Genomic DNA, 27098 nt, shown 5'->3' with positions numbered 1-27098 from the left:
TTAGTCAAGTTTCTGTTCAGTTATTGTCTTGAATGATAAAACAGTAAAACTTAACAAGGAAATGTGGAGAAAATTTTAAGACACATTTTATATGCATCAAGTTTGTCTTTCACACTTTGTCCTGCCTGAACTGCAAAACTCTCATATGACCAATGTTTGTTTTAATTATGCTGATTAAATGTTTCTAGTTGCAAATTAATGGAAATCAAATAAAGTCATTTTAGCAATTGAACTGTAACGTTTGTTTTTTCTCAGCTTGTGTTCTTAGGGTTTAGATCATAAATAATACATTTGTGTTTTGGATGAGTGTATTTTATTCTCTGTGACTTTTGACAAGATTTATATAGACTCTTTTTGTTCTATTTGTTCCATTCATATGCTGAGTGCCACAATGTGCTGAGAACATAAATTAATTTTCAGTGAAAGCAGTTTGTTTTTGCAATGACTGAAAGCTTGTATATGTTATTAGTTAGAGCGTGCAGATTCTTGGGTGCCAAAGGTCTTTTTTTTTTGGTATAATTTGCTACAGTAAGTGACGCATAAATCATCTGGTCACTGCAGAGATTTTCCCTTTTATCATTCCATTCTTCTGTTTGGCCCAGCCGCTGTTTCTTCTCCTCTTGTTTATTGAAAATACAAATTAAGAGAGTTTGTTGATATGAACCAAATATTTTAATTTTTGCATCACATGTGAAGTATGTGAAATCACAAAAATGTGACTTCAGGAGAAAAGAGAAAGAGAGACTTTTGGTGGCAGTGTTTAGATTCAAACTGCATGACTGATGTAGTAGGTTGTTTACAGTTGAAATGCTAGTAATCATTATGCTAACCACATAAATCATTGAAAATCCCCAAAACAAATATGTATCTGCTTCTTTACTTGTGCCTAATCCTGTTTGTTGAATACACTTGCAGTCATTTACTCAAGATTTTACTTTATTTCCAATAAGTAGCATCCAAATTTGCAATTTTAGCTTAATTCTTTTCTTGAGCCACTGTTCATATAAGGCAACTGAAGCAAGAATCTTACTCAAAAGCTGACTGAGGACAATTAATATCCCCAAGACCTTCTACATTACTCATATCATGAGACAAGATGGTAATATGGTTATTAATACGATAGAACATCTGCAGTGTGAAAATTGGTTGATTAAATTTGCTCTATGTGCTGTATTCTCTATTGCTCTCTGTGTTCATTATAGTTTGCAAGACTGCACATGAATATAAAGGTTCAACCAAAATGTTAAGTCACTTTGAATTTCTGTGTAATAATAAAGAAAAAAGAATTTAAAAAGAGAAAAGAAATAAACTGGCTACACAGACAAACAAAGACACTGTAGGACATGAGCAAAAATCTGGATAACATGCAACTGTTCTCTGTAATTTCCTGGAAGACAAAATGAAAGGAATCTCGTCTTCATGCCTTTTCATTTTTGTCAACAAAGTCTTGGTTATTTTTTTACAGGTTATTTTTCCATGAAAAGCATAACCTGATGTAAAATCTACTGCCGCCTACATCCTCTCACAACGAATCTTCACACTCAGAGATTCCAGGTAACCAAGAATCACTGGAAGTCATCCAAGAATTCACAGTACATTAGTCACCTTCCTAACATGTCAAGGAGACAGAAGCCATCATGCATTGATGAAAAAACTGATCAAAATGTGTGTCTATGTGTTAATAATTTATCTGTGGCAACATGGTGCAGTTATCCTGTCATTCATTGTGTATCTGGAGTGAGTCTTACCTTGAAGGACTGCAGCAGGTTCTCCATGGTTTCTACCTGCATGCATGTGATTGCAGTGATGTTCCTCTTTAACCTTGACACTTTTCTTCTGTGTTTTTTGGCTATTGCTGTAAAAACTTACACTGCAGATATGGCACTTGTTTTCTGTGTTGATCTTCTTCTGTGTTATTCTTTATTAATAAAAACATTTACTACATCCTACAAGAACGCCTGAGGCTTCATACGCACGTAGAGCGTGTGTGTACTGTTTGCATATTATTATTATTATCTACTGAGTCAACATTTGTCAGGCTCCCTGGTAGAAGCAGTGTCTAAAAATAGTAGTGATTATGAGAAAAAAAACATTTAACGATATGTCTTATGTGTGCCCATGCCATACTTTATTTAATATAAAAGTAATGTAGCTACAATATGGCACACTTGTGCAATGTCAGTCAATTTCAAATGGCATGGTAATGTGTTTTAGTTATACAAAGCATGCTTGTACATTAAACATTTAATAAATACAGTAATTCTTCTTTTTGCGGTGAACACTTAAAAAAAAATCATCTTTCTAGGGCAAATTGTAAAATAAGTCTTAAAAACACAATGTGGTAGGAGGGGAAGGGGGTTGACACCAGTATTCTCCAGACCAAACGCACTTAGAAATACAAAACTGGTTTACAAACAATCAGGTAGACAGCATGCATACAAAAATAGACGACTACTCTGATCATTCCTTTGTAATTTACAATACTGGTTCATTATTGCCAAGCGTTATATTTTTGTGCTCCTGTTTTGAGGAATAGCTTGCTTTCTGTATCGTCTCTCGTTTCTCTTGGAAAAGTACAATGTACATTCACAATCACTGAGGCACAGCACTTGATTTACAATTTGTATAAGTACCCCAAAACATTGTGTAGTTGCTGTAGTAACGTAATATTAAATATATATATGCACCCTGTACACTCATGGAACAATCATACACACATGCATAACAAAATGTTGTGTACATCCAAAATAGCTTTAATTCCTCCATCACGCCTTACTGAGAGCGGCTGTACACAACTCCAGCGTGATCATGAAAATGGTTCAACGAAAGCGACGGGAGGTGGCCATGCATGTGAGCGATGAGTTACAAAGCTCTCCGACAAGTCTTTGACACGGACAAAAAGTGCTTATTCGCCAGTCATAAACCCTGTGAGTCTACTATTTTATTTTTATCAAACCAGACATCTTCTTTGCCTTTTGTGACAGCCCTCATCTTTAAAAGAGAGAGAGACACCGAGTCTCTGTGCTCCTGCGCGGTGAGCGAGGTTGAAGGAGAAGTAAAAGGAGGGGTGATGGAGAGCCGAGCAGGTGAATGAAGGTGTCCGGTGCTTTTCATCTCCAGCAGCTGGATGCCGGCCGCGTCAGGCACAGGCAGAGGCGATACGTTCGAGGATTCATCGATATATGGATCCTCATAGGCTACCCTAAAAAACCCAATGACCGGTTTGTGTCTTGAAGAGGGACATTCTGCAAGGAGGTGGAAGAAGTCATCATTAACGAGCGAATAAACCACACACATATGGAGGGACGCGAATGCTCAAAAAAAGTGGTCGTACCTTAAGTGAGCTATGGAGGATGCGGAGGCGGTGGAGCTTGTCATTGAGCAGGGGGTCATTCACTCGGCGGACGAATGAGCGCTTGTACTCCAGGCGGCTGGCTGATCTGTGGTCAGCCGAGGTGGACAGACTGGTCTGCTCCAGAGCCCGGTACAAATCCCCCAGAGAGTCCGCCTGCATCCTGAAGTCCCGTCTGTGGCCTGGCGTCAAGGACAAGCAATCATTGACAAAAATGTTACACCAAACTGAACTTAAAGGTGAGATTTTTTAACAAGATATTTTATCTTGCAATGAATCTGTCATCACTCCACCATATAAAATAGTAGGCAGCCTCTGCCTGCCCACACGTTCACACAAGCCAATTGTGTGCTACCTGCCCAGCATGTCGTGGCAAAGAGCCGAAGTTAACAAGTGGCTGGTGAAGGTCTCGAAAATCTAGCAGGTTGACAGGCAGGGGGGTGATAGTAATTTGAGGACCACAGGCAAAGAGTGATGTGAGGCCCTGTGTGTGTGTGTGTGTGTGCGTGTGTGTGTGTGTGTGTGTATGTGTTGCACAGCACCTCATGCTCCAGTGATGAAGAAGGGAATCAAACATTTTGTTTTTTAGTCTAGACAGCAGAGTTCTCTGAACCTCAGCAAACAAAAACTATAACTAAATGACAATATGTGTTTTTGTGATTTGGGTGAACTGACCCTTTAGTTTACTTTCAGTGCAAATAAGTGATCAGTTGTGATCTCAATATTAGAGGTGCAACGATTAGTTGATTAATCAATTAGTCAATCGTCAGAAAATTAACAAATACAATTAGCAACTATATTGATAATTGATTAATTGTTCATTTTTCAAGCAAAAATGCCAAAAACTCAATGTCTCCAGATTCTCAAATGTGACACTTTGCTGCTTCTACTTCACTTTACATTACAGTCAATATCTTTGGGTTTTGTTGGTTGGACAAAACAAGACATCTGAGGACATGATCCTGATGTTTTACAGACCAAACAATTATTCTATTCATTATAAATGTTGAAAATAATCCTACTCAACATTCTCAACATTTTAGAGAATTTTATGATAAGTACAATAATAAATAACAATTTACACATTATATTAAAAGACTAAAATACAATTTGCATGAGTGAAATTTACTTATTTTCTGTGTTTTAGTCATCGAAGCCCAATTTATGTCTTAAGTATTTTTCCCATTTTCCTATATAACCAAATCATATTCATTTGAACTACTGTATATGAGAGTAATCTGTATTTTGTCCTGGGTTAGAGTTACACTGTTACTCACAATGTATGTATGGTTTTGGATCTACATTTCTGTTCTTTTTAACATATCATTCTGTCTTTCACAATGTTATTTTCTTCAGGGAGACAAAGAACCTACAACACTGGGTTCACAGCTAACGCATCATTCTAAAAACCTACCAGGACCCTCCTGGTTTCCTGTTTACATACACTGCCCTCTGTTGGCATGATACTAACTCTACACTAGAGCGCTGAATCTGTTAGTCGTCACTCTGTTTTGTGTTTTGGAAGGAGGGTGGTGCGTTCTGAAGCTTTGGGGCTGTGCTTTGAAATGTATCATGCTTTATTTGCCGCCTGTTTTGTGTTTCTCTCTAGTCTTTACAGGCAGCGGTGGAGAGACTGAACAGTAGAGCAAATAGATAAATGAGGACAAGAAGAGAGGACCCTTAGGCGTGTTTCTTTATCCTGTTCAGAATTCAACATTAACATGGGCTGAAAGGATTCCTCCTCGCTTCACCATCCAAACACTGCCCGGAGGCACAGTGACATCTCGATCGGGCAAGAGAGAGAGAGAGAGAGGGAGAGAGAAAGACAGAGAGAGAGAGAGAAAAAAGACAGAGAGAAAGAGTGAGCGTGAGTGAGTGAGAGAGAGCGGACTGCCAACATAAATCAGTATCAAATAAGACACTAAATTTCATCTCACTTAGACAACTGCCCTGGAGGTCTTTAAGGGACAGCAAATGGGCTGGCTTCAAATCCAATCCAATAAAGAAATAACAGCCAGTATTCAACCTCTGACATTTGCTGGCTCTGACTGGCCATTAGCAGCTTTGCTTAACAGAATAACCCAGAAAATACAAATGAGTCAAAATACTGATATATTCTAGCAGTGAGCAGGGAAGGTCTCTCCATCAGGAGATATCTGGGTGATCTTAAGGTCTAGTGTGAGATTTTAAATTTTAAAAACTGCATCATTATGGGCGTGATGTAAGGTTGCAACTAACAGTATCTTTCATCATTATCAATGTATCAGTCAATTATTTTTTTAATTACTCAATTAATCGTTTAGTCTAAAATTTTAAAAAATGTAGTGAATTATGTCCATCACAAGTTCCCAGAGCTCATGGTGATGTTTTCAAATTGCTTATTTCGTTCGACCAACAGTCAAATTCATAAAGAGATTCACTTTACAAAGATGTAAAACACAGAAAAAGCAGCAACATCTCACATCTGCGAAGCTGGAACTAGAGAATCTTTGGTATTATTGTTTCATAAATCACTGAAATTGTTGTTGATTCAGCTCTAGTGGGACACAATATACTGGATTCTCAGAAATGGTTATGATTTTAAATATTAAACGCTTGTGGTACGTGTGAAAAGGTGTAAAACACTGGTTGTTCCATCTCCTGGGGTCTGACCTGTGTCTCTGGCCCGGTCCAGCTGGTAGTGCTGGGGCTCTCTCTGTTCCGATGCACCAGCGGTGGCAGCCAGGATGGCGTGGAGCCCGCTGTCCCTGGGTAGCGTGAAGCTGCGGGGTTTCCCTCCCGCCTCTGAATCAATACTGGACCTGAGAGGCAGAGGCAGGGCTCTGTACTGTTCCTGCAGCAGGCTGCGTTGTGCAGGCAGGGTGGACTGTCTGCGGTACTCCATCGCCAGTTGGTCTCGATCCTCAGATAGCAGGGACTCCTCCATGGGATACGTTTGGAGGTAGTGCATCCTCGTGTTGCTCTCCATCTGGTCCTGCCACGAGTTTCGGTGGCTGCTCGCCTTCTGCCCAGGGGAGATGCCGTTGTTGCTGCCGCTGCTGCCTTCCTGAGGCTCAGAGTGGAACTCCTCATGAGATGAACGTGACTGGAACGTGTCAGAGGAGGAGAGGTGGCCACGTTTCGGTTCCATATAGGGACTCACCTAAATACAAACAGATGGTTAGTGAAGGAAAAAAAAAAGAAATCAGTCTCTGTTTATTAAACTACAGGCTGACAGACTCACTGAGGCTGCTCTGGGATAGGTGTCATAAGGTGGTGGCGGACTGTCCTGTTTGGGCATTGAGGGCATCTCCATGTCTTCGTGATCACTCTCACTCCAGTAATCTGTTGTGGACAAACAGACTGTGTCATGTTATTATTTCTGTAGCAAAACCAAACTCTTTAAATGCAGCAGAAAGGAGAAGCTTTTTATATCATTTTACAAGGAGAAAAATGAGGCTTATGGCTTATAAGACGATGGTTCAGATGCTTGTAGCTGCTACGAATCATTCACATTTCCAATTTCTGATTTAGCTTCTGAACTGCTGCTTCAGGTCAAAATGATCAGGTGTTCTGACAGGTGTAGGTGCGGTGTCGTTGTGGTGTAGGAGTGACGGAGACAACTCCAGGTCTGACTACTGTCGAGCGTGAGTGTGAAAGAGGATGAATCAAAGATGCGAGAACTTCCTGTTACGCCGTCTGGAGGTGTTATGGGTCTAATTTAGAAACTTGAAGCCATCTCCTTCATAAATCCAATGACAAACCAGCCCTCACCCACCCACCTTTGCAAGGTTTCCACAGAGGCCTCTCTAAATAGCACAAGGGTTAGTTATATTATTTCCTGTTCATTTGTAAGAAGCCAAAGAACGCCAGAATATGAGAATAACAAGCACGCCTTCTGTGTGAGATGTGAAGTGGAAGTGACAATGCAAGAGAGGTGCTAAAAAGCCTCTGCTGCTGTACCTGAAATAAGATCTGTGAATTTGTCACATAAGGTCTGGTTTTTCCAGGTTATTGCATCAAATTACACAAGACGATGCAAGGTTATGATTTAAGCATTTCGATTCCCCCCATCTGTTTCCTCATAATCCCTCTGACTTTGACAGTCAACTGACAGCAAAGGGGGGAGATGGTACTGATTAAGCCTGAAGTCAAAAAAAGAAGAAGAAGAAAAAGAGTAAGAGCTACCAATATATAAAATATATTGAAATTAATATAAATTTTCAGGGCAATTTTACAGGCAACAAGTAGTTTCCAAGCTCGTCACTTTAAAGCAAGTGTGTGAATCTAGACAAGCAAAAATATGATTTAAGTGAACGACATCTTTATAGCAATTTTCTGGCCGGTACGCACCTGACGTGGTATTAAATATCCACAGAAATTCTGCTGCACATTGATTTCTAGATTTTCTCATCCTAAGCAGAGAAATAAATGTGTTCATAAGTAGATTTTTTTTTGTTGGTCGGGTGTTAAAGTCATGAAGCCTGTAGCTTTAAGCTGATTTATTTCCAGCGTGTATAAGATGGAGCTGAAGGAGCAGATACACTGTGATGGAAAATGACTACTGTGAACCTGTGATAGCAAATTAAAACCTCGCCAATTGAAGACTAGGCAAAACAATTATCTATGCAGTCGTCATTATTTATTTATATATGACTCCTTGATCTAAAATTAACAACTTGCCGTCCCGCTGCTTAATATCACCAGTTTTTATGTAATTGTTGACCATCGACCTGAAGCAGACAAAGACTCCTTTGCACAACAGTCTGTGACTAATCTCACCTTGGTCCTGGCGAATTTTCTCTTGCTCAGAGTACCCTGCCACTGCCATACTGAGACGACTTAGCCACCTGTGGGGGAGAACATGACGCACATGTCATGACGCACAGCAGCTTGACATCCAATAAAACATCTTGTGATCCTGTGTGTGTGTGCGTGTGTGTGTGTCTCTCTGTTTGATCAATCATCTTACAAAACTGCTTTGTTTCGAGTGGAGTGGGCAGTCCAGTAGGGGGATTCAGTTTCCAACCAGTGGGGGGTTTAAATGTGGCTGCATTGGGATTGAGAGAGTTAACAGCCTGACTATCTCAGCTTCATTAACTCACCGGGACATGTCGTCTACATTTTCCGCCGCAAAGTAGAAGGTCTTTATCTTCGGATGGCAAGCCTTGAAAGCGCTGAAAGAGAACCAGGAGTATATTTAATCGTATGTGAGCACAAGAACAGGGATGTATAGCATACATTACCATATGAATACAGAAAACTGTCGAGATAAACTGGCACACGATCACACATACAGTAATCCAGACTGACACAAAAACAGCAAGACTTTGCATCATAAGATTTAACTGCTGTGCTTCTTTTTTGGGAGCTGTAAGAAAGTCTGAGTCATTTTCATTAGGGTGCATGCAAACACAATCCTGTATCCACGGTGTGAAAGCCGAGTTGCATAATCAAGATAGATCTACATAGATTATCAGTCACAAGGCTCTTATAATAACTTTCAAAGCCACTGAATTTGCTGGCATTTAAAAGGAGAGGTTCACAATTTTTCTAGTCTGTCCTAAAACAACAGTCAGGTGCCCAAATGAACACTGAAGCCTGTTTTTCTTGCTGTAATCATTCCTCCTGTGTAATGTAAGGGATGGAAGACAAACTCTACAAGCTCTCCTTGCGTGCAAAGATGTATTTAAAAGTTTAATTGAAGCTAATATGAAGCTTCAGCTGTCCAAATTAGTCAAATCAAGTCATCAAGGTTTCAAGTTACTGTCTTTTTAGTGCCATGTTCCCTCTTTCTGTTGCAATCCTTCCACTGCAGCTGAACGGGAAAACACTGAGACGGAAAGAGGGAAATTACAGCAAGAAAAACCTGTTTCAATGTTCATATGGGCACCTGAATATTGTTTTGACACAGACTTGAAAAATTGTGAACCTATCCCTTAACCAATCAGCAAACAACAAACCCATCATATGTGCTAACAGCTATTTGCCACCAAATATAAAGCAATGTCTACTATTTGAATACGCCTTTGTTTCACAACATATTTTGACTTGTCATACAGGTGTTACTAATCACATTAATGTTCACAATTAATGTGTCCCAGTAAGCCATGACAGTGTGGTCCATCTAGTCTCTCTTTCTTAAGTAGCTTTGTTTATGCTTAGAATTGCTTACATAACTGATTAAATGTGATCTATACATGTCTTGTTCTTAATTCTTGTTTTATGGTTTTTAGTTTAACTTTTTATACATCTGTTCTATTACTGTACTGCATTATAAGCTAGTAAGTAAACTCAGTCTTCTACATCTACTACCAGTCCTACAACAGCTTCTAGTTTTAAAGCTTTTTGTTCCTTGACTCAGATTTAAATTTTTATCCTATACAAAATTATAATAAAGGCACAAATGTATGCATCTGCAATCCTACATGTATAACATATTTAAATGTTGCTAGTTGATAGGGTGAGCGCAATTTGTTTGTGAGTCAGGCATCCTCTGTAAACTGTCCGCTTTGCACGGTCAACACCTCAAGGTTTTCAATATATATGCCAATTTTTCTTCTGCCAAGAACCAATTTGCACAAATTACCTCTGCACTGACAGAATTTGTATCCAGTTTTTTTCTCGTTTTGAAAATTAATGGAAAAGCAATGCAAATCTAGAAAGCTTGAAAAGAAAAACTACTCACAACTTCCTTCTGCATTCAGTGGCACGATCAATCTTAAACTCGGGGAGGCTGACAAAGCCCTCTGCCTTCTCGTCCTGTGATGAGCAACAGCAGAGTTAAATCAAAGTGCCCTTTAATAAAAAAAATCTTCACATTCTAAATTGATGTATTTTAAAGCTTTGACAAAAATCATCATATTCACCTCTTCGTTCATGTACCAGTACAGGCACGTGCCTTTCAAGATGAACCAGTACTTCTTCCACTTCTGAGAAAAATAGGTTTTAGCATCCTTCTTTTTCCACAGCCAGCCTTCACAGTCCCCCTGACCCAAGTCCCTGCAGGAAATCCGCCGCTTACTGATTGAAGACATGGGGCTTCCAGCTACAGGCGCCAGCAGGGGAGCAGAACAGACGAGAAATCAGAAAACACGCCATATGAAACACCTGCTCATGTTTGGGTTTGAGTACACGTGAGCGCTCAAGTGAAACCGCTTATTCCTACCTTTACTTTTCTTCTTTGACCTTGACAGCAGCGAGGATCGTTCAAACACCTGCAAAGCAAAACAGAGTGACGTCATGCAGAGGAGAAGCTCCTGCTTCTACGCTATCTCGCAGCAAAAACATTTGACTTTCATTGATCACACAGGCACAGGGGACTAACATGGTAGAGGGATGCAGAGTCAGAGCTGGATGTGGACAGGGAGACTTCCATCTGGAGGGCGGGGACAAGTGTGTAATGGGTGGGGCTGCCTCCCCTCTCCGTCTTCCTCCTGTTTTGACTTAGGCTGCGTCCTAGAAGGAACTCTTCCCCCGGGGCTTTGTCTTCACTCGCAAAACGCAGCAGGGAATTCTCTGCAGGGGCACGATAGAGGCAAACTCAGTACTGCACACACTTTATGAAATTAAATTGTCATTTGCATAATAAATGCTTTGTATAGTTCCCCAAAATGCATCTGCATTTCAAGATGCTGCAGCAATTCAATAACACAATGAAGTAGCTGACTTGTCAATGAGTTTTTCTACCTGGACCAGGGACGTTTAACCACATACCAGTTCTAAAAAAGGCATGAAAGGCATTTAAAAATCTACAAAGGAAGGCTGTTGTCAGGCAGGAAGCCCTGAAAACTTTCAAATACTGTCTCTTGTAGATAAATATAGCACCATCACTTTTTTTTCTGAAAAGCCCAAAGGAGCAACATATCACCACCATCCCCAGAGGAAACAAACACATCACTCAAATCTTTCTTTGAGACTGAAATAAAGCAATTCAGTCTCCTCCCACTCCACTTACCACCTAGCGCAACAGTCACCAACAAAATGTGAAAATCTCAGGAAAATATATTCCTACGGTTGCCAAAGCAACAGCGTACTTTATATATCTAAACAGAGAGAAAGAGCGAAACAGAGTGAGAAATAGAGAGAGAGAGAGAGAGACAGAGAGAGAGAGACAGATAGAGAGAGAGGGGGGGATGAAGGGTAAAAAAGGAGCAGTGATAGATTATGAACATATGGATGAGATGGAGGCAAGAACTGATATCCAGCATGTTATCAGTTTTGACAGGCCAGCTCATCCTTCTACTTTTTGGCTCCGAGATCTGAGAGGGTGAGGATATTATGAGGTATCCACCCACTCACCTCAGCTCCCTCTGTCCCTCTCTGTCTCTCCCTCCTTTTCTCTGCCACCCTTTCTTTTTCTCTCTCCCACTGCCTCCCACTCACCTCTCCTGCTCTCTCTCTTCAGCTTGGCCAGGTCTTCGTTGTCTCCCACCCAGTTGTATTCCACCGGCATTGAGATGGGCCTGAGCCTGCCTGGAGCAAGGAGGCCCAGGGAACGTCAATATCACACAGTTGCCCACACACACACATCAAACAGCTGCAGACGTCTCGAAAACATACGAACGTCACATTTGCACGACTCTGAGCTCCTGGCTCTCACGATTACAGCAGCGGGTCGTCTAACAGGGCCAAAGTCTTACCATAGGTGGGAGTGCTCCCCCTGCGGACTGATGACACGTCTTGGTTTTGGTCGTACTCATAACAGTATAGTATAGCGTCTTCCTCCACTAGAGGAAATCGCCGCCGACACTCCTGGTCCAGGTAGGAGTTTGGTGACTCAGATCCCTTGGCGACATGGACGTCTGACGGAGGATCGTCCTCCTGCAGATTTACTTTTTCATCTCTGCAGTAACAGAAAAGCAGGAAGCAACTTAATGTCAGTAAAGATTTGAACTAGTGCACGAAAAGAAAACTGTACTGTAGGGTGAAAATTTGACATCTTCAGCATGTAATCGGTCATAAACAGTCATGTTTTGATCTTAAAGAATAAGGCTATAATCATAGTCCATCCCTAAATACTCTCCGACTTCCCTACCCTGTCTGTGGCTCTCACCCCCAAGCCCATTTGTTCTTAGAAAAGATATGCACCCTGAAAAATTTATTATATGTCATTTTTTAAAAATCTTACTCAAACAGGGGTAAATAGTATATTTGTTGGGGACTATTTTCAGCTGCAGATTATTACGCCTTTGGTGCACTTGAGTATTTATGTCAGCAGGATGGTGAATGAGGGATTGACTAAAAATAAACTACAGTGCCCATGTTCATGGTAATGAAGGAAATGGTGTGAGTCACTGATGTGTTTTTAATACTTTTTGGACAACAATGGAGCTATATGGGAGAGAAGATCAAGCTTTGGCTAAAATATAGAATACCACCAGACTCACCCTCTAAGTGTTAGCTTTAGTCTTTTATACTCAGTGAAAAATTTACATTACAAAAACACATAAAACAGCAATATTAAAGATGCCTTCTGGAGTTTTCTTGTACAACAAAACAAATACACTGTGTGTATCTGTGAGGCCAAAAAAAGTGCAGAATCCATTTCATTCCTCATGAAACATTTGTAAAGCAGATTTTTAAAATATTCTAACTAGTTCATTGGTTACATCCATGCTCGCATGCTGTTTCTTGGCTCATCACAGCCACTTCTAGATCATTGGAAGATCAGATTGGAATCGTTTGAGACCATTGGCAGGACTGTGCCTATGGTGGCACATTGCATAGCTTCATTGCATGTATTTCAGGCCTGTAACTTGGCGGCAGAAATGTGTATCGCAACGCCAAAACAGGAACCCACTTGTAAAAGCATTGCTCCACAGCACTACTAGTGGTCAAAAACTCCACCGGGTACCTTTAATATTTGTGAAAACAAGCACTGTGTGTTATTTTACGTTGTTTATGTGTGTGTTCACCTGGGGGTGTAGGGTTCTGCTGGAGGAGGTGGGATGTAGAGGTCCTGCAGGGCACAACTACTCCTCCTGGATGGAGTGCTTAAAGTGCTGGTGGGCGTGGCAACACTGCTGCTGGGGCTCTGAGGGAAGATTGGCTGCGTGTGAGTGAGTGTGTGTGTATGTGTGAGTGTGTGTGAAAGAGAGAGAGACAGGAGGACAGACAGAAAGAGAGAGAGAGAGGAACAGTTACAGGGATTGACACATTGAAAATTCGGAGTTCACAGCAGTTCAGTCAGTTAGTCAGTCAGGGACGGTTCGTTCGGTTCAGGCTGTGCCACTGAGCATCTCAACCATGAAATGAGCAGTGTACTGTACGTTTCTGATGCTCCAGTTCTAACTGGTGCACACAAGAAGACAGGTTGGTGTGCAGTCTAGTCATCCCTCTCATTCAGGTCAAGGAAAATCTGGTCGTAGCCTACATAGTCTGTTAAATGCAGTGCACGGAGATAGATTACGCCTGTCCTTGTTTATTTGTGATACCTTTATAACAAAATATTATCATCTTGAAATATGTATTATATTAAACCAAAGTAAAATCATCAAGATGTCTGTTTTGCAGCGATAAAACATTTGACTTTGATAGATTTATCCAAAAAACGCTTCAGAGCTTATTAAATGTGTAAGAACTGAAATTCTTTCAACAATGGAATACTAATTTGTCACTGCTGAAACTATGCTAATATGTTGCATAACACACAGCTGACTAATATCAGAGATGTATTATCAAGAGTTGTGCTCCATCATAAGACCATTATGCATGTCAGAGGCTGCAGGGCTTCCACAGCACACTGTTCTCTTCAATAACTTAACAGACTACCTTGACATTCTTAATTTTAGTCACATTTCAGAAAAGAAAACATTCTAGTTTTCATGTTCTCTTTTCCCTCCTTTTCTGTCCTTAAAAAATGCCAGCAGGAGAGCAAATTGGATTTAGGTAGAGAAGAAGAATGTGAGGATGTGAAGAGGGAGGAGGAGGCTGAGCGGTGCTGCGCTTCAGGGCCTCAGGGGGGTAAAAACATTTTCTCTGGCCTGGGACTCAAAGAAAGGCTGGGCTACATTAATACACATCCCCTCTCATTTCCACCCATTCTGGCTCAGGCACACGATCCTAATAATGTAATTGGTTTGGCCAAAGTAGGACAACAGATGCCACTTAGGGCTGAAATGTCAACTTGTGAATGAATGATGCTGGAAGCTTTAACCAATTAGTGTCAAGTTGTGCTACATAAATGGGGTGGACGCAATAAAAGCAATATCAGTACAATACAGTGCAACACCCATAGCTATCTCTGAAAAGAAACTGAACATTATGAGCTTTACATGGATGATGTTTGTTTCAGGGCTCTTGTATTAGATTGCATTGTATTCCAAAGCTACTACTTTAATTGAGCCCACCCCATCTTTACTTTGTACTTTTCTGTTTATTTTATAACTTGGCCATTTACTGGCTCATGCGAGACTTTGGTGTCTTGTGTCAGAAGTCTGTCCAGTCTTATTTTTAACATGAAAAGGGACAGAAGCACAGAAATATACACATATACAAACATAACACTCATGATGCACATCCATATTCACATACAGAAACAGGTATGCATCAACATTATCTGTGGAGGATGAAAGCAGCAGTCATACTTGCAGAGCCAACGGTTTCCATCTCATGTTCTTGAGCAGAGCGGGAGTTGAGGTGAGCGTGCTCTGTGGGCGTTTCTTCAGCGTCAGGGTGACACCTGCAGGGTCCCCACGCAACAAGTTCACCAGGTTCTTCAGCTGCCAGCCCACCTAGCAAACAACAAAAGCATGATACACTTAAAGGTTTCCTCGACATAGAAGGATTCATCCAATAATAAGCCGATATTTTAATATCAATGTCCAGTTGGGGATCAGTACATCACAAAAGGGATTTAACATACAATACATCCAGTTCATAAATACCTTTAAATTTGATCTTCCAAATACTTTGTGGCTGTTTATCAGAGTCTCTTTTCGCATATGATTTGGATGACTTTTCTTTCCCATTTTATGCTGAAGTTTGGCTTGCCACGCAGGCTTTTTATTCAAAGTATTGTTTTACTTGTTATTTTAATAATACACATGAATCCTGATGGTCGGGAACTGCAGCCTCTGTTGGTTGTGTTAATGATGTTAAATACAAAGTTGGATGCCCAAGGGCAGCTCGTACACCTCCTGTGATATCAATCTGCAGGCACTGTCATGTTGTGGTAAGCACTGATGTTGCACATCGTGAACAGCTGCATGCCTTGTAAATAGTCTTTAACCCAGTTCTGATGACATTTGGCACAAAAAACACCCTGCCCAGAGAAACACTGTCTGCTGCTGAACTAAATATGCCAGGTCCAGTTTGGGGAGGAAATATCCTCTCTTGCTTGGCTGACTGCACTGAATTTCAGTACATTGTGTATTCCAAGCAGCCTGAGAAAGCTGGCATTTTTCAGGCACTGACCTAGCAATCACTTTGTTCCTTTCCAAGTAATTTTTAACCTTGACAGCCACAACACAGAAATTCTTCACACACACAGAGTGCATTAAAGAGACAGATAGGCAGAAACAGACACTTTTAGAATCCAAAGCCTGCTTTATTCCATAATACAAAGATTGTCTTGCTGTGTCTGGCCAAAAAAGATTGTGTTTATTTAAAGCACCCCTGATTCTCACCTTGTTTTCAGCTATTTAGTGTTCTGCTTTTGTTAAGAAATGTCCTGCTTTAAGGTGTTTCTTATAAACATTGTGTCACTGACTTCTACGTTCTGTTTCTCTCTCTTCAGGGGAATCTGGTAACACTCTCCAGTGATAAATTTACTGTCCTGCATGGAGATTTTTATGTGTTTGGAGCCTTCCCCATTTATTGACAATTCCACCAGAGGTTCAATCTATCATTGCTGCCTGTAGTTATTTATTTCTGACATGCTGTCGTAATTTTTTACAGCCTTCTAATCCTGTGCTCAACAGCACTGAATAATGTGCCAGTTCTTTAGCTTATTCTACACATGTAATAACATTCTCAAAGTTAATCACAAGGCAACTTTTACCTCTGAGGATTTTTCTTTATTAATTTCCTTTGGTTGATGAACCTCCTTTGCCTCAGAAGCCTTTCTTACTGTATGTCTGATTTGCATGGAAAGGGATGCTCAAATCCAATGAACTTTGGTGCGTGTCTTACTGCTGGACTTCTCCTAGTTGCTTTTATTGTAGATCAGTCATCCGTGAACTCTTTCAACCACCTCCTCTTTCCATAATAGTGTTTTTTTAAGCCCCAAAGTTTGTTTTAATATCTTGCAGGCCTGAAGATGTCTTTTTTGTGTTATGATTAAAAACTTTCAGAGCATTTCTTTTTTGTTTTTTGTATCTTTCTGTGAGAAGAGATACTCCCAGGCCACCGCCAACACATATCTACTGTTCAGTGAAATATTACTTTGTTTCTCCAAAGGGTTCCCTCTAGCTTAGTGCCCTCCATCCACCCAACACCAGTGTATCCAATCGGGATGTTCATGAATAATCAATCATCATGAACTAAAAGGAATAGTTCAAATTTTTAGTGAAATGTGCTTTTTTGTGCCGAGAGTAAGATTACAGTTAACTCTCAAACTCACTCAGTTACTCTGAGCTGCTGCTTGTTCATGCAACAGCAGCAGCAGCATCAGCAGCAGTGGACATCTCCAGCTCCACCACCACTCCAGCATCCACTGGAACTCTGTCCCAGCCCGAGTCAATCAATCAAGTTTATTTGTCACATTTAATCATATAAGGTACAATCACAGTGAAATGTAATCCCGCCAGTTCCTTCAATTCCTAAATGAAAAAGAATTTAATAGAATAGAAATAGTAATAATATATGTGCATGATTGGAGGGGTGGGGGCAGTCTTAGGCAGTGACCTCATTTAGGATCCTAGCGGCCTGAGAGTTGAAGCTCTTCCTGAGCCTCTCAGTTCTGGCCTGATGTATCCGGTACCTTATTCCCGACCGCAGCAGGGAGAAAAGGTCGTTATCTGGGTGGTTGGGATCCTTAATGATTCTTCTAGCCTTATTCTTGCAGTGTCTAATGTAGATATCCTGTAGGCAGAGTAGAGCACCGCCTATTGTATGTTCAGCTGACCGAACCACTCTTTGCAGAGCCTTGCAGTCCTGTTTGGTGTTGTTTCCGTACCAGGCAGTGATGTTCCCCATCAGGACGCTCTCCAGGAATAGAACATTCCTCAGTATTTGAGGAAATACCCAGAATTTCCTCAAGCGTCTGAGCTGAAACAGTCTCTGTCTTGCTTTTCTCACCATTGAGTCTGTATGCAGCACCCAGGTCAGACTTTCAGTGATATGGACACCAAGGTACTTGAAGCTGTCCACCCTCGCCACCAAGGACCCATTGATATTGAAGGGCGTAGTTCCTTCCCTGCTTCTTCTCAAAGTCCACTGTCAGCTCCTTAGTCTTGCTGATGTTCAGGAGTAGGTTGTTGTCCTGACACCAGCGGGTCAGGTCCTCTATTTCCTTCAGGTAGGCCTTTTCATGGTTATCTGTGTTCAGGCCGACCACAGCTATGTCGCCAGCAAACTTGATGATGGAGTTGGAGTTGAAAGTGGCTACACAGTTGTGTGTGTACATGGTGTATAGCAGGGGGCCCAAAACGCAACCCTGGGGTGCTCCAGTGTTAAGGATGAGGGCAGAAGAGGTGTGTCTGCCTATCCTCACCACCTGGGGTCTGCCCGTCAGCAAGTCGAGAATCCACATGCACAGTGAGGTGTTTAATCCCAGGTCCTTGAGCTTTGTGACGTGCCTGAAGGGAACTATGGTGTTAAACACTGAATCGTAGTCAATGAACAGTAATCTCACACAGCTTCCTTTTTTCGTCCAGGTGAGATAGGGTGGTGTGGAGGATGTGTGCTATGGCGTCTTCCTTTAAGTACTTGAGTGAATGTAATTAGTTACTTTCCACCAGTGGTTGTTGGTATACAGTGTATTTCTTCTGGTTCCCCATGAGGAGCATACGCTGACACCTCTCCGCTCTGACTTTTGGCCGCCTTTAAACCACACTTCACAGTGAGATGAAAGAGTCTCGAAAGCATAATAAACTCTGCATTTGCACTTATTCTCTTTAAAAAATGGCTGCATTCAGTGGGTGAGTTGACTGACTGAAATGAACCTGACTTGAGCTGTGTAATTATCATACGTCTTGCTGTTGCACACACAAGTAGCAATTATTTTAGACAAAGGGTGCTATATATAAATTGTGCACCATAGGAAGTTTTTGCTTTCAATTGCACTGAATTTATACAATGCTACTTCAGCAAATAGCAGTGAAAAGGCCCTGCACACCCATACAGACACACACGGGGGGGGGCGCTTCCTAAAGGCAACATAGGCGGTTGCCTAGGGCATCACCCAGAGGAGGGCGCCAAAATTACACCCAGAAAAAATCATCAGTGAGTGATCATAGCGGTCAGAACATGCTAGAGCATTGAAGGGTATTGTGGAGTGGAGTGTATGTGGAGCACTGCAGTTAGAGAAAATGAAAAGGCAAAAGCCATCCAGGGCTCGGTACAAAAAAAAAGGAAAAAAGAAGACGACGACAAACGTCCTTAGGAGAAAGGTATGCAATTTTGACCGTTAACTTTGCATTTTGTCAATTTTAGCGAATAGATTAATCATGTTAGCATCATGTTATCTTGCTTCTTAGCTTGTTAGGGGGGTGTGACGTTAGCTTGCAACATAAACGTTATTGCCATTGAGTCAAAACTGTCATCAGGCTTTCTGGAGCAAAACAAATAAGCGCAAGTTCAGCTATATAATAATTTGCATAATTTTTGTTGTGTCACAAAATTTAAATTTGAGTAAACAATGTTACACCAGTTTTGATGTAGTGTAGCGTGTGTAGTATAAGGTTAACATTAGCTCAGCTCAGCTGGCAACACTATGTAACCCTGTCAAAAGGTTAATGTTACCTCACACCAACCCTGTCAAAAGGTGCATGCATTTGTATTTATTCTGGGTTGGAATGAAAAAAGTGTCAGGGCAGGCTTTCCAAATTAGGATTGGGAACATGTACATGAGTACACGTATACTTGCTGGTGAATTTATAATCATTAAGAAAAAAACTGTACATGATACTGTTATTTTTAAATAGACAACCCATGCACATATGAATAAAAGGAATGGATAAAGGAAAAACAATAACCATTGCTAGGCAACTGCAGGTATTGTGCTACAGTCTAAATTTTCAAATACTCATTTTTGGAGATTATTGAAGAAAAATGGATGTGTAATCATTTCCCTTGCATAGGCGCCAGGGGAAGCTTGCCTAAGGCACCAAGTGTGCTAGGTCCGGCCCTGCACACACACAAGTGTTTTCAATTATTTTGGCTGATTACAGCTCTGCTAAAGTCGGGAGCTATATTAAGTATAATGTGAGGTCGCCTAACCAAATAACTATAAAATTTGAAAGTCCTGCTCTAATGTAGAATGTGAGGAAGATGTAATAAAGCACAGTCAATACTCGCCCACACAATATTGAGGAAACATCTAATTAATAAGTGAAAACACCTGTTGTTTGTTGATGGCCCTACGCAGGTACCACCTGATCAACTGAAAGGCTCTTGTGAGCGTGAGTTCAGTGATTTCAGCTGACCATCCAACTGGCCAAGAAGTAACAGACCCATCCAGTCAGAGCAACATATCCACATTCTCAAATACCTATAAGAGGCACAGCAGTCAGCCACTTAGACAATAACAGGTCTAGTGGTGCTGCAGTGGCACACTGTGGATGTACTGCAGCACACATGTGAACATGTATAAAGGAACTGCATACACACTCACACCATACACACAATCTGAGGCAGATCTTTTTGTACAAAACAAGATTGTATGAATTAAACAAACTTACAGAATCAATCCACAAAATGCAAAAACATGCACAAAAAGAATCCACAACTTCAGATAGGAAACATGAAAAACATAAAATAACCCAGAGAGAAAATACTATGGTCTTACCACTGTCTGATGATTGACCTGAATGACTTCATCTCCAGCATGGATTTTCTTACAGCGGTCAGCCAGGGACTGATGGACAGACAGAGAGGCAGAGTCATTAACTGCTGCACAAATTCACTGTGAATATCTACACACAGTAGGTGAACACAAAGAGACTTAAACTTACTCCCTCTGTCGTCCCGGTGATTACATGCAAACCATCATATGTTGATTTGATATACATGCCCTGTGGAAAGAAAGCAGCACATAAATTTACGTTAACATTTTAAAACAAACCCTAAAACAAGGCTCATTAAACACAATGCATCTCAGCTCAGTCACACAGCCATTTGTAGAACAGACCAAGGTCACAGCATATTTGCAAATATTAGCATTTGTTTTAACCTGATTATTGAGCAAAGTGGGCAAGAATCTGGATTTATCTCAATTCTTGTTCAGCTCCAATGTTTTTCTTCATATTGAGCTGGCATCTGCCTCATAAGACAAATGTTTTAATAACTTCAGAAAGGTCACATGGCTATACTTTTCAAAAATACCAAATATCAAATGCTCCTCAAAACAGACTGAATCAAACATGGAGGATTATTTATCTGCAAATACTGTTTGTCTGTTGCAGAAAAGCTAAAACTCAAAGCTTTCACTAAAAGGGGTCGTAAGTGCATTATGAACAGACGCGCACATACACACACACAAACACACGTCCAGACACACGTTCACACACAGATGTGCATGAGTACACTCACACTGATACACAGAAGCAGCATGCCAGTCTTGAAGATGAGTGTAAGAGGTTTATTTTTAGGCCACTTGGCCCACTGTTCTGTTCAGGTTTCACTGAACGGATGAGAGAACTTCCATGCCCCCTGCAAGCATTCGTGTGGGGGTGGGGCTCTTATTGTGGCCCCAAGCAGGGCGCTCGTGCCTGAGTGTAGGTCAGTGCGAAGATGGAGTTCAACAAAGCACTGATGGTTATATGGTGGCGGCAAAAATAAGTGTCTACTATGCTACTTAACATAGTATCTATAGTATGTCACAAAAGTAAGCGTATTCACAGTCAGTTGTTGAATTTCAGCTCTCTGTATTTTGATCATTTTAACATGGGCAACATGTTCTTTTCATGTTGCTTTTTAGCAGCTGACTCATATGCCCACCAGCTCAGCGAAACCCAGTTTTGGGACAGCTGCAGTCAGCTCCATTAGATATTGGACAGTGCAGCAGCACGCAGTGTTTATGTTTTGCCTCAATATTCTTACTTACTTTGAAATGTGAAATGATACCACAACGGTTGTTTAAAGTGCCAATTTAAAAATTCAACAGCCACTTGTCTTCCAGTAAACAATGTCCCGGTTACTATGGATGACCAGATGAAAACTATTACCAGCAATGTCTCTGGATGAAACCCAGTGACAGGGACACTGTTTCTGTTTATTTTTAATGAAAAATGTTCAACGCTGTGAACACCAGAAATAGGATTCCTTTCATCTGCATTGTACTGGGGAAATATGTTTATCTCAAAACATGGGTTAAATAAAACCAAAACTATCTGCGTGGGTCATTACCACTAGAGGCGAATATGCTTTTTGTAATTTGGGTCGACTGAGCCTTTAAAGGTACACTATGCAGGATTTTCCTAAAAAACAATGTATGGACTCATACAAAAATAATCCCCCTAAATCATCACTTATGACCCACTAGAAGTGTGTGGTGGTGTATTTATCTACAGGGACTCTGCCTTCTGCCTGTATTTTCTTATTTTCTTATTATTTTGCTGTGTTCGGGACGTTTCTGGGCGTCAATCTTTGGACAGTGGGTGTGTAGCCTTCAGCCAATAACAGCGCACAGGGTGTAAGGTCAGGACTCTATAAAAACTTAGCGACCTGGTTACATCGTTGTCTCCGTCTCCCTCCTCTGCTCTCTGTCTGTTTGACCGGGGGCAGGGCTGAGCTACACACACACACACACACACACACTCAGAGCAGAGAGGCCACAGTGAACAGGATAAAGCGTGCACTTCAGCTGCATTCACACACAATCCAGCAATGCGGCACCTTCCCGCAGGGTTGTGCGGAGGTGTGGGCGTGTTTATTTGTGTTTTAGAACGTAACTGCCATGAAAAAATCAGAAAATAATGTTTTATTTATGAGAGTCACTGTTTTGCTCTCGCTAGTGCTGCTCCCTCTCTTCAGTCACTCTCAGCTCGCTCAACCACTGCTGCTCTCGCGCTCTCTTTCACTCTCTCTCTCTGGTGTCGTTGAGCCGAGGAGGAGGGGCTAACTGTGAATGTTTTGTTTACAAACACCAACGGACAAATCCTGCATAGTACACCTTTAAGTGAATAGTTTGTGACCCAAAATACCTACATATGTGTATTTGTATGGTATTTATATCAAAGCTTTGAGCTGGAAATAACAAATCAGGCAGTTAGTATTAGTGATTGAGCAACTGGATTAACTTTTTTTTTTGCAGTGAGTCACACACATGCTGCATGATAATTTTTACATGCCATATTTGAATGAAACAGAAGTCAATATGCTGTCAAGTGTCATGCGGTTGGGATTTCTGTAATTAGTAGGTTTCACCATCATCCAGCATTATTAGTAGTCTTGTACTTTACTTTTTTTGGTAGCTTTTTTCTTGTGTTCATTTCATCAAACCTGAAAAACAATTTAACATCTATATTTTAAGTATATTAAACCATATTCAGGAGTAATGAAAAGTATATTGGAAGCCTGTTTATGTGCAGGTGCCACATAGTGTTGAGGAGTGTCGGGCTTGTATGCTTCTGACAGACTGTTGTGTTTACCATGAGTGAGTCTGTGCAGTGTGATGCTGTTGAGTTTTAGGAGTTTGGTCCAAAGCAGCTACCCAGCGTGTGACTGGATGACCGTCTCCATAGGTCAGTCATATCTCAAAATGTCAGTATTCAGCATTATTAAAGTTCATTATGAATAAGAGGGAAAACTTTAGCTACGGCATTCATTTAATCTGTAAACGAAACATGACTGACTGAAATATCTGAAAGAGTGAATTTCTGCCATTGACATGTATTTTTCTGTTATATTTGTGCAGGTTTAGATGCATCATTAAAACTAGCTAACAATATAATCTGCAGCAATCTACAGAATAAAGCCAATAATTACTTCATATAGATATGATGTTTATATGTGCAGAGAACAGAGCAACAAATCTTCTGTAACACCACAGAAACACACAGAGCATCCTCTAAAGACTAACTGGATTGGATGACCAATCAGAAACTCACAAAAAATGAGTTTGGTTCTTTATGTCTGAGTGAGCAAAAGTCTTACCAATCCTTCAGTGGATTTTATGTTGGCAAGCTGCACAACCTCCAAATGTGCAGCCTGGGACACCATGGGATCCGAGGACAGAGAGATAATGTGGTCGCACACTTCAGACAGAGTTTTACACTGGGGAGGAGGACAAATTAGGCATGAATACAATCTTTAAGTGTTAGCGATGTAACCTTTACATTTGATCCAATGGATTAAAGTCAGCAACTCACCACGTGCAGGATTTTGTTTTCTGTTTCGTATACAGAGCAGTCCTGGGGAACATTCAGAGAGCACTGTTACCTCAAGAGAATGTGTCAAAATGGAGTTATTATTGGCATTTTTGCTGTAGGTGGATATAAGCAAAAACCGAGCAGCTTGGCACCTATAACCCCCAACACTCCCACACAGGCATGCACAAACACAAAACAAATGAATCACCAATGCGGAGGCATGCCTCTCTCTCTTTCTCTCTCAGCCTTCAACTCTCTCGATTTTAAATGTTTCTCTTAACTTTGTATAAACATTATCCTCGTTAGTGACCATCCTCAAACTATTAAGCATCACTTCTCTCATTATTTACTGAACTTTCAGGGCCATACAAGCCTGCATGCAAAGACAAATACACAGATATTAAAATGTAATCTGCAGAATCTTTAGTTATTAAGCCCAACTTAAACACTTCTATTTAAGTGATTCTTATAAGCACGTTAATTTATGAAACAAACAAAAGAAAAGTGCAAACACCAACATAATGAAGTGTTGTTCATTCTGATGTCGATAATACAAATTATTTTTCTAAATTTAAGCTTTCTAAAAATGTAGGAAAATATGTGCATCATTTACAGATCATTACAGTACAATGAAGACAAGTTATAAGGCATTTAGGCATCACCATGAATCAGGTAACTCTTGTCTGGAGGAGGTATTTTGAACATTTCACTGTTGTTAACAAAAAGTTAATAACTGGGTTTGAGTTGTAAATTATTATTAAACAATTTGTTTACCTGTTGTACAATGGTAGTGAGCTCAAGACACAGCTGGATCACGTTGTTTCTGGTTACAGAGTAATCTGCCACTGCAGCGAATGGGGACCTGAAAAAGAAGGAGCACCTGGAATGAACCATTAGATCATTCTTCCTTTGAGACTAAATCACTGGTCAATCTGTGGGAACATTTCCAAACACACAAATACAGGATTCCTTTATTTATATCCATGTTTTTGAATCTTCTAAAGATATTGAGTCAGATTTTAGAGACTAATATTACAATTTTGAGTCCTTATTATGCATGTAGTGCATAATCAGTCATCATATGTGGTAAAGGCCAGAAATAGCTGACACTGTGTAAAGATTAGTTCGCTATTAAGCTTTTTCTTTTCATCATGATGTCAAGACCCTGGATAAGGATACCAGATATCAGCACCAATACACCCTGTACACACCCAAAAAATCAAATTTTTATCTTAATTTCCACCTTTGTACTCCAGAGTCCTGTCATGTTTATGCTGCCAAGTGTAATTCTGTCTATAATGATGCATTTTGAACATGAAAATGTTGCTGAATTTTAATTAGAATGCTTGTTGTAGATTATGACTGCATATATGGGAAACAAAATAGCATTTCACTTTGTTGTTTCTGTTGAATGTTGTCAGCTTTGAACTTCTGAATTCATCAAACGTACACATACGCAAGCACACACACACACACACTCACTGGCACAATCCCACAGAGAAGCAAGGGATAAAGCGACATATAAATAGACTTGCTCAGTGCCTTTTTGGCCACTCTGTCAAAATCTACTTATATAAGGCCTTTACTCATCTTTTCATGTCAGCTGATTGGTCATGGAAATAACATTAAAAAAAACAACGACAAAACTGCTCTGCATGTGGTAAAATTTGGAGTCTCTACAAAACACTACATGAACCAATGAATCATGACAAACAAGATTGTCTGATCCTTTCTGAAGCCAGTCTTTCTATATTTAATTTACTGCAGTACAGCAGCACAACAGGTTCTTTTCAACCAATGTAAAATTAAAAGAAAATGTGAAATTCAAATACTCCATCATATCAGTATTGTTGCTTAAAAATCAACTATCACAAGTATGAACCTGAGATTATTTTAAGGGCAAAGACATCCAATCAAATTACAAAGATCTGCTACAAAATCTCAAGACAAAACACTGTCTGTGCATGAATGTATCCATGTGTGTGTGTGTCATGTGCCTTTTAACATGTTTGAAAGTTATCACACATGCAACCTTTTGTCAAATCTCACCTATCTAGCCATGCCAGAAGGCTTTTGGCGGCAGCAATGAGGTCCACCACAGAGGTAAGAAAGTCATTGGGTAGTTTGCGGGTGGCTCGGCCATCGTAATGACCGCTGCGCCGCCTCCCTGTGATGAAGTTCTGCAGGTTCTTGGCCGATGCGTTGAGCTTATGAGAAAGAGTCTTCAGATTCTCAGTCTCCAGCCCGTAATTCTAGAGGATAGAGGAAAGTAAATTCATTGTGTTTGACCAGTTTGTCAGTGTTTGTTTTGACTGTGATCCGTTCCCAGAATATCTCCAGTGCGGAGATGGAAATGCAGCTTTTGTCTTGACACTGCTCTGTGCAGAAAAAGACCACCGGGGCTTCAGCCCACCTTTTAACGCTATAGAAGATGCTGCTCATATGACAAACGTGAGGAATGAAACCACTGACCCATCCACCCTGCCCCGCTCCCCTCTAGCTGTCACTTTGCATGTCTACAGAAAGCAGAACACATATTACCCTGTATGCCAAACTGCACGTGCAGGCCTGTGGGCGTCTGTCACGTTAGACTTTCTTGGGAGGGGAGAGCGCGGCAGGAGGGCCACTAATCATATTTAATACAGCAGTGCCTGAGAGACTTAAAACTAAATCCCAGTTACGTAAGGAGCTTTGGGGCTGAAGCAAGGCCCCCCGTGCATCGATGCAGGATGAGAGGACTTTAGATTCAGATTGCATCTGTGACCACAGTCCACAAAATCTACATCCAGTCTCTCTATGTGTCTCAAGGGCTAACGCATACCCGTCTTCATCTCTATATTCCACCCTCTCGCCTTCATTCCTACTTCTCATTCATCTTTTACCATCTTCTCTTTTTATATTTCCTCCAGCTCTAACGCCTTTGACACCACCATAGATTTTTTTTTTTTCTGATTGACCCACTGACTCCTCAGCGTGCAAATGAAAATAAAGATCTGAAAAGGAAGGAAATTATAGTACTATATTAAATTGCACTTATTAAAAACTGTTGAGAAGAATATTGTAACTTCTATCTCCTATGGACAGCATGGCTACAACAATTAGAAGCAAATAGACGACACATGAATTTAGAACTTTTGTAAGTTAACAGATGTCTAAATCAGCAAACACGGATACCAAAATATAACCAAGCAATAGAATATGTAACACACCAATGAGCAAGTGGAAAACAAATGAAATGAAAATGTTTTCAAGAGTTAAGATTTTACTGTTTTGAATCTACAACAGATTTTCTG

The 27098-nt window shown here is 40.7% G+C and overlaps 1 protein-coding gene across 12 annotated transcripts in view; it reads right to left on the bottom strand.

Moving 5' to 3' along the window:
• Window positions 1–2182: 2182 nt before the first annotated feature.
• The window catches only part of LOC137195440 (connector enhancer of kinase suppressor of ras 2-like), a 31431-nt gene continuing 6515 nt past the window's right edge, over window positions 2183–27098 (bottom strand). Inside the window, exons 3-22 of one of the 12 annotated variants that reach the window (XM_067607804.1) lie at window positions 25855–26057; window positions 24580–24685; window positions 23806–23868; window positions 23591–23710; window positions 20449–20508; window positions 20283–20351; window positions 14920–15066; window positions 13249–13367; window positions 11974–12176; window positions 11717–11806; window positions 10659–10849; window positions 10500–10548; window positions 10201–10379; window positions 10020–10093; window positions 8437–8508; window positions 8114–8181; window positions 6576–6694; window positions 6005–6494; window positions 3335–3534; window positions 2183–3245 (exon numbers count right to left, since the gene is read on the bottom strand). In XM_067607804.1, the coding sequence (XP_067463905.1) occupies window positions 3198–3245; window positions 3335–3534; window positions 6005–6494; window positions 6576–6694; window positions 8114–8181; window positions 8437–8508; window positions 10020–10093; window positions 10201–10379; window positions 10500–10548; window positions 10659–10849; window positions 11717–11806; window positions 11974–12176; window positions 13249–13367; window positions 14920–15066; window positions 20283–20351; window positions 20449–20508; window positions 23591–23710; window positions 23806–23868; window positions 24580–24685; window positions 25855–26057 (2670 nt within the window). In that variant the 3' untranslated portion in view covers window positions 2183–3197. Of the gene's footprint in view, window positions 3246–3334; window positions 3535–6004; window positions 6495–6575; window positions 6695–8113; window positions 8182–8436; window positions 8509–10019; window positions 10094–10200; window positions 10380–10499; window positions 10549–10658; window positions 10850–11716; window positions 11807–11973; window positions 12177–13248; window positions 13383–14919; window positions 15067–20282; window positions 20352–20448; window positions 20509–23590; window positions 23711–23805; window positions 23869–24579; window positions 24686–25854; window positions 26058–27098 lie in introns of all 12 variants that reach the window. The other 11 variants (XM_067607803.1, XM_067607805.1, XM_067607807.1 and 8 more) reach the window with 11 other exon arrangements.

The sequence above is a fragment of the Thunnus thynnus genome, chromosome 13 (genome assembly GCF_963924715.1).
Source record: "Thunnus thynnus chromosome 13, fThuThy2.1, whole genome shotgun sequence".
Lineage (NCBI taxonomy): Eukaryota > Metazoa > Chordata > Actinopteri > Scombriformes > Scombridae > Thunnus > Thunnus thynnus.
Note: the sequence above shows the minus strand (reverse complement) of the source record. Positions and strands in the feature narration are given on the sequence as shown.